Here is a 16,003-nt window from a genome sequence, read left to right as displayed (position 1 = left end):
TAAAAACTGACTCTATCAAGCTTGTCTGAAAGCAAGACGGCCTTTTAAGGGTGTCACCCTTTCAGCTCACCATAAGCGCCAAAGATTGCCATGGGCTAGGCAGCATCAGGGACGGGCTATGCGCCACTGGCGTTACACCATGTTCTCTGATGAGTCAAGGTTTTGCCTACGATTCACAGATGGCAGAAAACGTTGTTGGCGTCGGAGCGGGGAGTGACATGCCAGAGCAGCAATTCTTGACCATGATCGATATGGAGGTGTTAGTGTCATGGTGTGGGGTGGGATTACACATGACAGACGATCAGATTTGGTCATCATTAACGGAGCCATGACTGGTCAGCGATACGTTGACCAAATATTGCGTCCTGTTGTGGCTCCATTGGCTAGAGTTATCGGCCAAAATTTTGTATTCCAAGATGATAATGCCAGACCACATCGGGCCCGAATTGTCTCCGCTTATCTCCGACAAGAAGGTATCCAGACATTGGACTGGCCCTCTAAGTCCCCAGACCTGTGCCCAATTGAACATCTCTGGGACGTTCTTGGTCGACAGGTGTACGCCAGGGACCCAGGACCCGCCAACCTGGCCCAGCTTGGTGCAGCTCTCTAAGAGGAATGGCGGGCAATAGCATGGGCAACCATCCGGAAATTGATTAACAGCATGCCATTAAGGTGCCGTGAATGTGTTGCCCAACATGGTGGACACACCAGATATTGAACTTGACACCTAAAATTGATTTAGTGGATATTTAAAGCAGTTTCAAATTCGCTATTATTTCATTAGTTCCCTTATTTCTTGTCGGTAGTATATGATATGAGTATTTATATATTCTGTGTAATAGTGAAGTTGTCAAACTGAGGAAAATGAGCCCAAATCTACTTTCGAACATTGGATGTCTACTTGCTGCCATCATATGTAGAGCACAATGTCATACCAGTGTTCATGATGTCATGTCACTAAGAGTAAGACAAAATGATATTTTGTCCTAGGACATCAAATCAAGAAATCACAAGAAGTGATATTCATTTTTTCCAAATCAAATGAAACATGTTGAATTAACTTCACTGGTTGAACGCAGAATAAGTGATAACAGTTTGAAATGATCACAGTTTTACCTTAACACACAGCGTTGTCATATGAAGCCAATTAAGTGAATATCGAGGAGAGTATCAAACATCAACCATCACATGTGTTCAGCATTAAATTTAATGATGCCGAAATCCTCAACCTGTTCTTTAATATAACAATGACAATATGAACACCTGCGCTGTCAAAAATTGAGTGGTATATTTTCAATCAGAGGTTGAAGAGACTTACCTGTATTCAAACGAGAAGAATTCAAATGTCACTTTTTTCACACATTATTCTAGAAATATAGGCAACCTCATCCTGCCCTAACACAATACACAAAGTAATTTTAGCCCAATCTCTGTGTTGTTAGTACAGTTTATGTGTCCTGTTTCTTCATGTAACACACCCTTGAACTTCCTTATGTCAATGTGAAACAAGGTAAACACGGCTAATAAGACCATCATGACATTATTTTGACTACTGGAAACCACTCATTTGTTTTTAAACTTTAAAACTTAAGTATGTTTTGTGTTTATTATGTTTTTAAATTATTTATTTAAAGAATTGCATTTACATCTGTAACAGATATCATGTCACATCTAGGTCAAAAATAGGTTTCTATTAATAGGTTTGAGAAGGTACATAGCTGTGATGATGAATGCAATACATCAGATTTTCAGTTGATGTATATATACTAAACTAGATTTTACTTAATGTACTCAACATACACATAAACCTTTAAAGAAGTACTTGTATAATTATAATACAGTAATAATTATAACTAAGACAGCCATATTCACAAGACAAATCCACTTGTGATGAAAACAAATTATCTCACAAGACGTGAAACATTATACTGATAATGTACATGGCAATTAAACTGTCACATTAAGTACAGACTCTAGTACTTGTTCTTAAGGCCAGACCAATTTTATTTCTTGTTTTACAGATCCACCCTCCTTATGTTTTCAAGAATGAAAAAAAAATAAAATAATTTTCCCCGTTCATGAAATAAAATCCAAATGTTTTTAGGGGGGCCCAAAAATGTTAACTTAGAAGAAAATCTTTTAGGTTGTTGTTGCCCTACATACACTTCATAAATTGCCAAAAGTAGAATTCCTTGAGCATTCAGAAGAGTTATTTCTTTGAATGGTGATTTTATTTTATTTTTTTTTCCCCTCCTGCCTTTTGGTTTTCTGAGGGCAAAAAAACTGTTAAACAAGAAATAAAATTGGTAAAGCCACAGGTTGAATCTCATATGTGATAAAATGACCAGTCAACTCAGCCTCTGCTGCTTTACTAGAATGGAAGACAAAGAACTGGTTGGCTTGGATATAATCCAATATTCCAGCTATATGGAAGTGGTCTGGTCCAGATAATCAAGTGATCAACAGCATGAACATCGATCTACACAACTGGGATGCGATGTACCTATCAAGTGAGCAAGACTGACCACCTGATCCTAATAGTCAACCCTTACAAGAAGCATGGGTTACTGAAGATCAGGTCTCTCCTATGGCTGAAGCAATTATTATTATTATGATTTCACAATACCATTTCAAAGTATGGGATTTTAAATGGGATTACCTTTACTCTGTAAAGCACAGTCCCAAGAATAATACTCTAAGATTGTGGATTAGCGAGTGATTGAGTATGGTTTTACGATGCTTTTAGCAACATTTCAACAATATCACAGCAGGGACTTCAGAAATAGAATTTGCACATTCTGCCCATGTGGGGAACTGAATCTGGGTCCTTGGCCTAAAAAACCCATTGCTTCAACCATTAGGCTACCCTGCTGTAAAAGTTTGGATGAGACTCAATACCAGACAACATACTAAAATCTGAACTTTACTGAGAAAATGTAATCTCCAATTTAGCAGGAAATGTTGGACCAGTTCCTAAAAGTCACCATGTACTAATTTTGCAAATGAAAACAATACAATTACAATTTACCCCAGATTAAATATTCTCCGTAAATAGAGTTCAAAGTCCATCATCATCATTATCATCAGAATGAATAACCATCCCAACAGCTCACCAGGTGTGTACAGCCCAACCAACTGAAGAAGACACTTCCTGGTGCAGCCTGGGGAGGTCCTACTGTCCCCTGCTGTGATGGAACTCCACCTACCTCAGTACCACTGGCTCAAGGTCATCACAGTCAGTATGTCCATCGACTAAACACTCATTATAGTCCTTGTCAAACAAACATTTCACACAGGGTAAAAACATGATTCACTATACTACTTTTCTTCATATCATTGAAATATCAGTGAGTGAATAAGATTGGATTTACAAATTGTTTCAGCAATATTGCACCAGCATTAGGCTCCACCCATTCACATCAGTCATGAGTCATTTTTCCTTAACTTCTTTTGAGTAGTATATATAAACCATCTGCACAGATGACTCTGTATTGAACACACTTGAACCAATGAACGTAACAAACCTGTTTTGTGGCCTTTCCATATGGTCTGTATCATATGTTATATAAAAGTCAAAATATTTGTTACAAACTACATTAACAAAGAACTGAAATGTGTGGTCCAGTAATAGTTTGTATAACTGTGTATATTGCACATTCAGTTCTGTCAATATTATTCACCAGGTGATTCATAATGTATGACAATGTTTTCTAACATACAGTAAAACTGCTGGTGTTGTTACCACTTTTTCTGGGTCAGGGCTATCTCTACAACAAGGAATATGAACACATATACCTACTTATTCGCCCGTAATAATTAGCTCAATAAGAAACTTGATGAAGAAAAAATTTTCCAATATCGTTACCCTGGGCAATATTCCACAATATGATTACAGCTCAATGTCTGTGTCAACTTAACGTTAAATGTGGAATTTGCAATAGTCTTCTCCCCAGTCCAAAGCTTAAGCCCAGCAAAATTCTCTCCAGACTATTAACAGTATTATTCTGCTGATACACAAGATTCCACAGACAATTATAATATTGCCTTCAGATGTAGAATTAATTATTTTAAGGCAATGACTGCTATTTACAAAGAGAGAAACGAAGACTGAGTGTGCATAAAACTGCTTTAGACAATTTACAAAATAGGACACTCTGCATCTGGGAGGTAATTGAAGGTGATGTGGGTCTTTGATTCTTAGTACTGAGGCAACTTCACAAGCACAAGTATGATGCTGTCGTACCAGGAATAATATCATGGCAAATAAGCGATTGCATCCGATGACCAGTGAGTGAGTGAGTTTAGTTTTGTGCCACATTCAGCAATATTCCAGGAATATGGTGGTGGTATGTAAATAATTTAGTTTCAGTGACCAACAGCATAAGCATCAATCTACGTAACTGGGATACGATGATGGGCCAAACAAGTCTGCAAGTCTGACCAACCAATCCTGTTAGTTGCCTCTTAAGACAAGCACTGCCATGGGTTGCTGAAGATCAATTCTCACTATGATATTCAAGGGTACTATGGTCAGCAGATCCTGACGAAAGTTGAGGGAGGCAAATCTTCACCAGTAAGAGGAGGCAAATTAAACCCCTTTGCATCTGTGTTGATAATTGAGCATAAAACAAATCACTTATTCTTGGAGTCCTTAAAAGGGATGATTTTATGGTTGTATAACATTCAGTTGTGTTACTGTAAAATGTTCAATAGTTCCACAGAATCACTTCATAGTAACACACACACCTTTATGTACACAGATATAGACCAACAAGGCCATTATTTGATACAGTTTATTTTTCACATACATGCATACGCATTTAGCAGTTCATGATGACATCATGGTTGGGGATGGCTGTTGAGAGAGATCAGACAGAGTTCAATAATTCTAGCTGAATATCAATCCATTATCCATAAACTTCTTTAAGAGGTATTTGAGAAGCTGGTATGATGAGGGTGAACACTTATGGACAGACAACTTCTTTCTTGCAATGGATGCGACAATTTGGTGTAGATTCCAACACAGTCGTCCCTTGCTTGATAACAGTGTTGGAATCTACATCAAAACATCACATCCATTGCAAGAAAGAAGATGTCTATCCACATAAGTCTTCATCCTCATTACCCAGAAACATTGGAGATGTAATTTTGAGCAAAAATGAAAACAAAATGTCAGAAAGAATAGAGCATCAGTAGTGAGTGGCGACATGTTTTTAAATGTCACTGTCTATTCACCTGAGCAATACATCTCCTGTAAAAGCCATAACTATTAGCAATTGAAGTGTCATATCCAGGTTGTTTACAGTGAGTGACTTTAGTTTAATACTGCTTTTAGCAATATTTCAGCAATATCACGGTGGGGTACACCAGAACTTGGCTTCACACATTGTACCCACATGGGGAATTGAATGTGGGCCTTCAGCATGACAAGCAAATGCTCTAACCACTAGGCTACCTCACAGCTCAAAAAACTTATAAATAGATCTCACTGAACAAGTATGATTTTAATCAGAACTTATAAATTTTAAAGAATCACGAACACACAGTTTAGAAGCAGGTCATGAAGGAAATCCTACATTTGTATATTGTGTAAGAAAATGAAAACTTTTTTCTATCCCAAAAGTTACCATATGATATTGATAACACAATTATCATTTTTGACTTCAACAATATTTCCAATTATCGATTATTTTAGCCAGATATTTTAAAAATGATATATGATCCCACAGGTAATTAAATTAAAAACCACGATTAAGTTCAGGGCTTAAATTGCCCCAACTGAATGGGGAAAAATATCATATAATATCTTCACTGTACCATGGCTGCAACTGTACTATGCCAAATATTACGACATTGATATTTTACTGTTTTCTTAACAGCAAGACAACTTCAGTTTCGTATGTTCTCAATGCAGCAAGGTCACAGATCTTTTTGTGGATTCATATAGCTATTTATCTGTGTTTCAAAAAACATTAGAGTTCGCTCATCAAGCTGAAGACAAGGGTTCGGTTCCCTAAATGCTCGTTTCTGGAGTCCCACACCATGATATTGCTGGATTATACCTACAAGTCGCTCACTGAACATACAATATGTCGCTTGCCAGGTAGATAGAGTCGACATCTGGTCAGTACAACAGTCATGTAAAAATTGTGAACACTAGCTCAATACACTTGACTGGTGCAATATGTCGACACTTGCTTGTCACACTTGCCAGGTGTGAAAAGTTCAAAATTGTCTGTGATATTTTCTCAGTTGTATGATGTATTGACATTCATATAGGACAGGTAAACTGATTCCTACCTGAAAGAAAATGTTAACACTCAGGGATAGCAGCTGAGTATTTGAGTGAGCGAGTTTTGTTCTACGTCACCTTTTGCAATATTCCGGCAGTATCATGGCAGGGACACCAGAATGGGGTTTCATACTTTGTACCCATGTGGGGAATCAAACCCGGGTCTTCAGCATGATGGAAACCACTGGGCTAATCCACGGTGAAACAGGATAGCCCAGTGGTTAAGGTGTTCGCTTGTCACACTGAAGATGAAGATGTGTAAAGCCCATTTCTGGTGTCCTCTGCCATGACATTGCTGGAATATTGCTAAGAGCAGCACAATACAATTCTCCCCCACTCACCTTGTGAAACCGAGGAACTGAACTCAGAACAGTAAGATTCATGCCTGCCATTCAGTCATATAAAGGCACATAACTGCTCCATCACCATACGTGAGGTATCAGAACCACTGTTTGATTGTTTTTTTCCCCCTAAGCAAAATACAGATAACTTACACTGGCTATCCAACACCTTCTGGCTGAGTCAACCCCAATACTAAGTTTGGTCACTCAATACACTTTTCAGGATGCATGGTGCCCCAGATCCAGAGCCTAAGCATTTCTTCAAGGATTAGGGACCAATATACAAAACTGGAGCACTCAAGAGTGACCTTGGGTGAAACAGACTGAAAATAGCTGTGTACTGACATAATAACAAGTTCAAAGATAGTTAAGACAGTGAGAGTTACCTCCTCTTGTTGACTGAAGAGTGTCATGCAGTGGGACAGACTAACGCACATGTCCTGGGATAATGTCTGGATGCTGACCATTTCCTGGTGCATGGACATCAGGCCGTCTGAAATAACCGTCACATTCATCAGATGTCTGCTTGAACCCCTTAACCACATAATTTTCACATTACATAACAGATCTCTGCTTGAACTCCTCAACCATCACTTATTTCACTTAACATGGCAGATCTCTGTTTGAACCCTGTAATCATCATGCTCGTCACATCATGTCTAAGATCTACAGTTCAATTGAGTTAGAAACAGACCAATGAATTGTAAATTTGATATTAAACAGTTAACGTCGTTGAAAAGGTTACTGTTCTCAGGATGGTTTACAACAGGCAACTGTGGCACCACTTGTCATTCCTTTAAGTCGTGACTGTGACAACAACAAATGAGGAATGGACAAGCCTCCTGGAATAGATTCTGCAATGTCCCCCTCCATGATTGGCTGTTCTGTTTCTGAGTTTTCATCCCGCCACGACAGATAACAACTTTTGTGTTTTCAATGATGGCAATGATAAGTTTTTCTTAAACAACTGTTTTGGTGGTGTCTGGAAAATAGTCAAATATCAGAAAGCTGTTGGTATTAATAAATGATAAACATGTGTCCTATTTATATTTCTGTGGCAATTTTGTACAATGATAAAATTTGCAATTCATCGGTCTGTTTCTGACTCAAACGGACAGTAGGCTTGATACCCCAAGCTACAAATATTCCAGTTTCATCCTAGAATGAAGAATGCGTTTCAAACATGGGATGTGAGGGTTCTCATGCCCCCAGGGAGCCTACTCACCACTGGCAGGGGTGTTGCTGGGTAAAGACAGCTTCAACTGTTCCATCTTCTTTGACATCAAATTCACCTGCCTCTCTAGTAGCTTCTGATGGGCCTGTGCCGTCTGCAAACAACAGTGAAACATCTCCTTTTCTCTGTCCAGTTTGTTTTTTCTGTTTGTACTTTAATGACACACTCAGCAATATTCCAGCTATATGGTGGTGGTCTGGAAATAATTGAGTCTGGACCAGACAATGCAGTGATCACCAGAGATCACCAGCATGAGCGCTGATTTACACATGAACCTGACCACGTGATCCCGTTAGTCACCTCTCACAACAAGCATGGGTTGCTGAATGCCCATTCTATCACGGGTCTTTACGGCTGGACAAGTTGGGAAGAGACGGGGTTAATGTTACCTCAGACAGTACTTTTGTTAAATCCTAGTGTGTCAGCTCCATTAAAGCCTCAACTGATGCAGGTCTTTTATAAAACTGGTGGCTGGAATTCTGTTCCCCGACATCTAGGATGCAAGTTCACATTCCTCAGGCTCCACTACTTACGTACAGGTACTTCTACTCCCCTCAAATTCTTAGATGTGGTCATCAGCAGCCTACACGTCTACCCAGAGAAGATCTAGTTTAAAAATGTTTTAGCAAACAGGAAACTAGGAAACTAACAAGATCACTTAGGCAGATGTGGTGATTTGGTTGATGCATGTCATCACTCAACTCTGCATCATTGGATTGTCTGTCCAGACTGGACTACTTACATAGCCACATTATTTGAAGTGTATGGATATGGCGGGGCCTTTGATATGATCACACAGGCTGATAGTATGGAAGTTATACAATTTGTATTGAAATCCGGAAAGTTTATTTCATAGCTTAATATTCTTACTGTTGTTTTGCAGCTGAAAACTGTGAATTAAATTTAAGGGAGCTTAGGGATATATATTTGAATGAATGAATGAATGAATGAATGAATGAATGAATGAATGAATGAATGAATGAATGACCACATTAAAATATATGTACAAACTAATGTGCAAAATTACTGACCCTCTAGAACATGTGTACAAAATTGATCACCTTCCTCTGCCTAACCAGATTAAAATGGGTGACTACCAAACCAAATTATGAATGGTCTCTTACAACAGGTGATGCACAAAATTACTGACCTCCTTGTACATGTGTACAAGATTCATGACCCTCCTCTACCTGACCACAATAAACTGGGTGACCCCTCCTTAAAATCATCCTAACCACCAAACCAAATTATGAATGGTCCCTTACAAGGGGTAACGTAGAAACAAAACAGCTTTGGTGCACTATTAATGGTCAACAAGGAAACACATGAGAATCAAGCATAAACTGGTTACAGAAGAGAACTGTTATTATTCTCATACTATATACCCAACATAATGTCATGTTTTTTATATATTTGATGCATTGTATTATTAGTTTCATCTCATGACACTGTACTGCCATATTGTTAAACTGCTGACAAAAAGCTGAAAAACATGCCCGAACAAGATGAACCAGTGAAACACTGCTTGTGACCTACCTGTAGGGCTTCTTGCATGGTGCCCAGGGGAACGATGTCATCAGCGTATTCATTCTGTGCCTGCCCCTGGTGGGTGTAATGTGTACTAAATCCTATGTGCTCTGTTAACGCATTTAGCCATTTCTGAAAGGAAAGTAGATAAACTTACTGAAAAATGTACAATCACTCAATCACCTAAAACCATTTCTCACAAACAACAATGACTCAGTTAAGTGACACTGATAGCAACGTTTTCAAACGATCATAAAGAATTTGCATTGTGCTTCTGTATCACTCAACAAAATTTCAGCTTTGTAATGGTCTGTATCATGAGTGTTGACTAATGAACAAATTCCATAAAGAAAGCCTGGGTTTGAATCCCATCATGGGTGCAATGTGTGAAGTCCATTTCTGATGTCCCCTGCAATGTGAATGCTAGAATATTTCTAAAAGCAGCGTAAAACTATCCTCACTCACTCACTCACTAACTCACTGAGTCACTCAGTCAGTCTAGTTCAGCATCAATACTTCATGACTGATGGATGTTTGTGTAACTCGCCTGTTTGGTGATGACACCACCATCGTCTGGGTCGGCACTGAGTGTGTGCGTCGTCCCATCTGAGAATGAGATTTTCATCACAAGGCCCGCAGCTGGAGGCACCTAGTGCAGACATTGAAATAATTTGACTGGCATTCTAGAAGTTGTGTAGATGAAAAATGAAGACTATGGACATACAACTTCTATATTCTGTATGGGTGACATTTGATATGGATTCTGATGTCATTTGAAGCAAGTGAAATTTAAGAACTTCATTAAAAGTATGAGCATGTTGTGTTGTTTGCATGTAAACTTGGTTAAAACAGGTCACAAGATCAGTGAGTCAAGTGTGATAGCATAGTTACAAGTAGTTTACATGTATAGTTATAGAACTTTCAAATGTACAAATGTTTAGATTGCACGCTTGTACCCCGATCTGGATCTACACCCATGAACATCACTTTGGATCTACACTCATGAACGCCACTCAGGATCTACACCCATGAACACCTTTCAGGATCTACACCCATAAACACCTCTCTGGATCTACACTAATGCACCCCACTCCGGATCTACACTAATGCACCCAACTCTAGATCAACACCTATGAACCCCACTCTGGATCTACACTCATGCACCCCACTTAGATCAACAACCATGAGCCTCACTTGGGATCTGCACACATGAACCACTCTCTAGATCAACACCCATGAGCCTCACTCGGGATCTGCACACATGAACCACGCTCTAAATCTACACGCATGTAATTCCCTGGATATACATGTGCAGCAGTAAGGAAGGTCTTTGCCAACACATTGATCCTGTGAATAAGTTTTTCCATTAAAATATTCCCCTTGGACCCTACGGGTGACAGGTGAACATCTGAACCTCTCTGCTAATCATCGACATTATGAACTACAAGGACACTGTTTAATACTTCAAGTATCCAAAACATATCAGCAACTTTAACATGTGATGATTTAAAAAAAAAAAAAACATAAAAAGAAAATTGATGAAATAAAGGTAAAACTCACATATACTTTGGCTTCATCTAGATATTTCATTCCTTTTCTTTTGGAACCTGTACTGGCATCCCCCCTAATATGCAGTGAGAAAAACAGAACACTAAAGAATGGCAAAAGAAAAACTCAGATTTCACTAAAATTGTCAAAATAGATACAGAAGTGCACAATTTGATATGAAGATTTGATATAAAAACTGGTCTAGTTACTTTATCAATGGACTATTGTTTGCAAATATGACAAATAAAATAAAAAAATATAATTGACGCATTAAGCCTGAAACTAGAATGTCAAGGGGAGACAACTCTTAGAGGTAGGCAGGATGACTGTAGCTACAGGCAGACATTCTAGACAGTCAAAACAAACTTACCTGTTTACAAAATAAGACAGTACTCCTCTTTCCAAAATGACCCACACTGGTCGGAAACCTAATATCCGAGATTTCTGAAACCAACAACAAAGTTTCATTCTACAAGAATGATTTCTCAGATTCAGAGACTTTCGTACATATTCAACAACTTCAGTGAAAGATCACACTATGAAACAAAATTTTTGTTCACAAAAACATTAAGAGATGTGAACACTCACTAGGCATGTCAAAATAGTACCGATACCTTACTTTGTAAATATCATGCTGTTGATCACTAGATTGTCTGGTTGAGACTTGATTACTTACTGACCACTGCCATATAGCTGGAATAGTGCTGAGTGTGGTGTAAACCTAAACTCACTCACTGACTGTGATGTAAATCAGCCTTGCAGTCAGCCCATCCATCTGGGTCACCCCAACTAACCTTCCGCAGCTGGCCCTCAAACCTCTGCGGCTGCAGCTGTAACGCCTTGACTCCCCGCACCCCTAGCAACTGCCTCATGGGCTGTGTCCTCGCCATGTCTGCTGCCAGTTGATCTGACAACACAGTCAACAATGTTTTGAATCGGTGCTGCTTTACATATATTTTAGAAAAAACCCAAACATTTAACAAAACCAAAATGACTGCAAAATGTTTGCTTTGAGCGGATAGAATTCATTTACATTTTGTGGAGATAAACATAATATGAACTCACTTTCAACTGACCCCTACTGAATGCTCACATATTTTCCATACTCACTACATCCTCTCCTAAAGCTCATCAATTTTGTCTTTGAAGCCACAATGGGTCTCTAAGTTAACCATTATTTCTCTACTGCATTATGTAAAAAGAGCCAAACCCCTTCTTAAAGCTCACCATATTTGTATATAGAGCTAAACCCCTTCTTAATGCTCACCATTTTTGTATTGTACATTGAGCTAAACCCCTCGCTAATGCTCACCGTATTTTTACACACAGCTAAACCCTTCTCAAAGCTCACCATTTTTGTATAAAGAGCTAGACCCCTTCTCAAAGCTCACCATTTTTGTATAAAGAGCTAGACCCCTTCTCAAAGCTCACCATTTTTGTATAAAGAGCTAGACCCCTTCTTACAGCTCACCATTTTTGTATAAAGAGCTAGACCCCTTCTTACAGCTCATCATTTTTGTATAAAGAGCTAGACCCCTTCTTACAGCTCACCATGTTTGTATAAAGAGCTAGACCCCATCTTACAGCTCACCATTTTTGTATAAAGAGCTAGACCCCTTCTTACAGCTCACCATTTTTGTATAAAGAGCTAGACCCCTTCTCAAAGCTCATCATTTTTGTATAAAGAGCTAGACCCCTTCTCAAAGCTCACCATTTTTGTATAAAGAGCTAGACCCCTTCTTACAGCTCACCATTTTTGTATAAAGAGCTAGACCCCTTCTTACAGCTCACCATTTTTGTATAAAGAGCTAGACCCCTTCTTACAGCTCACCATTTTTGTTTTTGATGGTAGTGTCGATGCCATTCTGCAGCAGGAACACTGCCATCTCCTTCTTGTCCCGCAGTGCGGCTACATGCAGTGCTGTGTTGCCAAATCTATCTGTGCAGTTGATATTCACATGGCTCTTCTGCAACTGCAAACACAGTGACAGAGAATCTCACCTGGGTGTCTTATGAGGTGAAATAAATCATGATGAGTACAAATATCCAAACTTTCACTGTTCTCAACAAGTTGAGGTTGGAAGATATGAAGGTGAGATAACATCCAAAATCAACTTCCCAACTTATAAGTTAGTTCGTTTTTAAGTAATGAGCATGAATAACACATTTAACCAGTTTCAGTTTCAGAAAGACTGGTGATGTTATTTGATTTTGACATCATAATGGTTTATGGGCATTAAGATACAATGACATTGTAGATATAGTACAGATATTGTAGATATAAATATTGTAGCATTCTAGCTACCCTCGGGTTTCAGTTGTCATGGAAACATATATCATCCACTGCAGGATGATACCATGACATTTCAGAATGACACCATGTAGGGAGATGGTCAATTTTGAAACCTGTCTGTGTTTAAAAGCAGCAGGTGTCACCTTTTCAATCAGGCTCTAATGTCCAAATATCCTAATGTTCTAATTTGTTTAAGTAGTAGCAAAGTTAAGATTAGGTAAGGTGAGGCAGAATGGTGTTTATCCACATACAAGGAGCACATTGCTACCATGTGCAACCTGTACTAGACAGGACAAATATTTGTTTTGTTGTGCTAGTGACCTCAGATGCCAAAGTCTAACATGCACAGGCACATGCTACGTAGTCACATGAAACAGACACCCAACTGCCAGGCTGGGCAATAACAAATACCATCTTTTTGTTACTAAATAGGCAGGGTATCAATTAACCTGCAATACAGATCCTGAAGCAAATACATCAAAGAAAGCCCACCACGCAAGTCTAGAAAACATGGCCAGTTAAGATGTTCAAAATGAGAAAATCTCTGGGCTCCTTTTAATTGTATTTATAATTTCAATTTAAAATCTTTAATTTTCTGTACAAAATTTGTTAAATTCAGAGACCAGCTGTTGGTCTAGGTATCCACAACAGTTCACTCTCATGGCAAATACTCTATCCTGTAGTCCACAGAGGCAGTCAAATGTCTTATAAAGCCCCTACCTTGTCTGAGATACCATCCATATTCCCCATCGCAGCTGCCTGGAGGAACTCATCCTCATGACGTCTGCTTTCATGAACCTCCGCCGCTGAAGGGAGATAACTCTTGTTTAGTCAATTTAGAAAAAAATATTGTTGTTTAGTCTCTCAAATTTCAAAATCCAGTACCAGCTCTCTATGAACTGTCTCACATTGAGGTTCCAGTACTGACCTTCCACATCTTACTTTTGACTTCATGTACCTACCTTCTATGAGCCGTCTAACATTGGGGTTGCGGGCCAGGTGTTTGGGCTGATGCCCTTCCGAGTTCACTGCCGTCACATCAGCTCCATACTCCAGCAGGACTGTGAGAACTTGCTGCAAAATGGTTTTATAAGTGTGAACTCAATAAAGTTCTATTTCCATTCTCAGTCAAATGAGCCACAGGAATGAAATAATAATCTTTGAAGTCACAATATGCTCAGGTAAACCTCCTTGACAAGATTTTATGCTGTACTACATACAGAGGAAATACAACATTCTACTTATGAAACAGAACAAAACTTTCCAACAATTATTCATTCAACAGAAATTATTTGAAAAGTGGATTTCAAAACAGATATCATTACTGGACTTTCAAATGTACAAAACATTAATTAACCTAAGATTTCTTTCACATTTATTATTATTTGCCATAATTGTATTTGTATTTATAATTCCAAAGCCTAGATGGGTGTGTCACCTCATAACCACCTTTCTCCTTATCCCTATCTCACCTCCTATCCCCATCTCACCTCCTATGAACAAACTCACCTCCTATCCCCATCTATCACCACCTCCCTTCTCATCCCCATCTCACCTCCTATCCTCATCTCATCTACTATCCCCATCTCACTTCTCATCCCCATCTCATCTACTATCCCCATCTCACCTCCTATCCCCACCTCACCTCCTATCCCCATCTTACCTCCTATCCCCATCTTACCTCCTATCCCATCTCACCTCCTATCCCCATCTCACTTCTCATCCCCATCACACCTCTTATCCCAATCTCACTTCTCATCCCCCATCTCATCTACTACCCCCATCTCATCTCATCTACTATCCCCATCTCATCTACTATCCCCATCTCCCTTCTCATCCCCATCTCACCTCCTATCCCCATCTCATCTACTATCCCCATCTCACTTCTCATCCCCATCTCATCTACTATCTCCATCTCACCTCCTATCCACATCTCATCTACTATCCCCACCTCACATCTCATCACCATCTCAATTCCTATCTCTACTACACTCCTCCCACCTCCTAATACATATCTCATCTCCTATCCCCATCTTATTGCTCACATTCCCAAGCCCTTTTCTATCCCCAGCATCTCCCACCACCTACCTCCCTTGCTGTGTGTGCAGCTTGATGTAGTGGCGTGTCTCCAACTGTGTTCACAATATTCAGATCAGCTCCATTCTGGAATCAATAGGGATCAATCATAAGTAAAAGATATTGAAAACTGGCACACTATTAAACAGACTTCTATTTCCCTATTCCCTGTGTTATAATTGTGAGAAGTGAAATTAAGCATACAAAGGCAAGATTCAGGCCAAGACACGAAAACATGCCCAGTACTTTCATCAAATGTCAAAACCTTACAAACATTGCCACAGGGGACATCATATCTAAACAATCAGACTTCACTGGCTGGTTACCTCCAAAAGTATCTTCACTGTGTCATAATGTCCAAAATATGATGCCAAGTGTAGAGGGGTCCATCCACGATTGAACTTCTTTTTACCTGTCAGAATGGTACATTAATGTAAGTCATTATAATATATTGGTATCTTTCTAAATTAATCCTATCTGATTGGCCTCATGATTATATTCTTATCTTTGTACATTCCCCCATCTTGAGTATTGTAAACACGTTTTGATTTAGGACCATGAATAAGCATGGAAACATACAAAAATTAAAAAGGACTGATTCATAAAAACATGTCATGGGTTCAGGTTGTATGGAGTTTTATAAACTGAGTGAAGACAGAAGGATATGGATGAACTGTCAATTCCAAAATCCT

The 16,003-nt window shown here is 39.0% G+C and overlaps 1 protein-coding gene across 1 annotated transcript in view; it reads right to left on the bottom strand.

The window, feature by feature from the left end:
• The window catches only part of LOC137277946 (oxysterol-binding protein-related protein 1-like), a 94,450-nt gene that overhangs the window by 73,739 nt on the left and 4,708 nt on the right, over nucleotides 1-16,003 (bottom strand). Inside the window, exons 3-14 of the mRNA XM_067809960.1 lie at nucleotides 15,638-15,723; nucleotides 15,324-15,398; nucleotides 14,198-14,309; nucleotides 13,956-14,041; nucleotides 12,774-12,915; nucleotides 11,737-11,849; nucleotides 11,313-11,386; nucleotides 10,955-11,018; nucleotides 9,942-10,043; nucleotides 9,404-9,526; nucleotides 7,859-7,961; nucleotides 7,020-7,126 (exon numbers count right to left, since the gene is read on the bottom strand). Coding sequence (XP_067666061.1) covers nucleotides 7,020-7,126; nucleotides 7,859-7,961; nucleotides 9,404-9,526; nucleotides 9,942-10,043; nucleotides 10,955-11,018; nucleotides 11,313-11,386; nucleotides 11,737-11,849; nucleotides 12,774-12,915; nucleotides 13,956-14,041; nucleotides 14,198-14,309; nucleotides 15,324-15,398; nucleotides 15,638-15,723 — 1,187 coding nt within the window. The remainder of the gene's footprint in view (nucleotides 1-7,019; nucleotides 7,127-7,858; nucleotides 7,962-9,403; nucleotides 9,527-9,941; nucleotides 10,044-10,954; nucleotides 11,019-11,312; nucleotides 11,387-11,736; nucleotides 11,850-12,773; nucleotides 12,916-13,955; nucleotides 14,042-14,197; nucleotides 14,310-15,323; nucleotides 15,399-15,637; nucleotides 15,724-16,003) is intronic.

Source organism: Haliotis asinina, chromosome 3 (assembly GCF_037392515.1).
Source record: "Haliotis asinina isolate JCU_RB_2024 chromosome 3, JCU_Hal_asi_v2, whole genome shotgun sequence".
Taxonomy (NCBI): domain Eukaryota; kingdom Metazoa; phylum Mollusca; class Gastropoda; order Lepetellida; family Haliotidae; genus Haliotis; species Haliotis asinina.
Note: the sequence above shows the minus strand (reverse complement) of the source record. Positions and strands in the feature narration are given on the sequence as shown.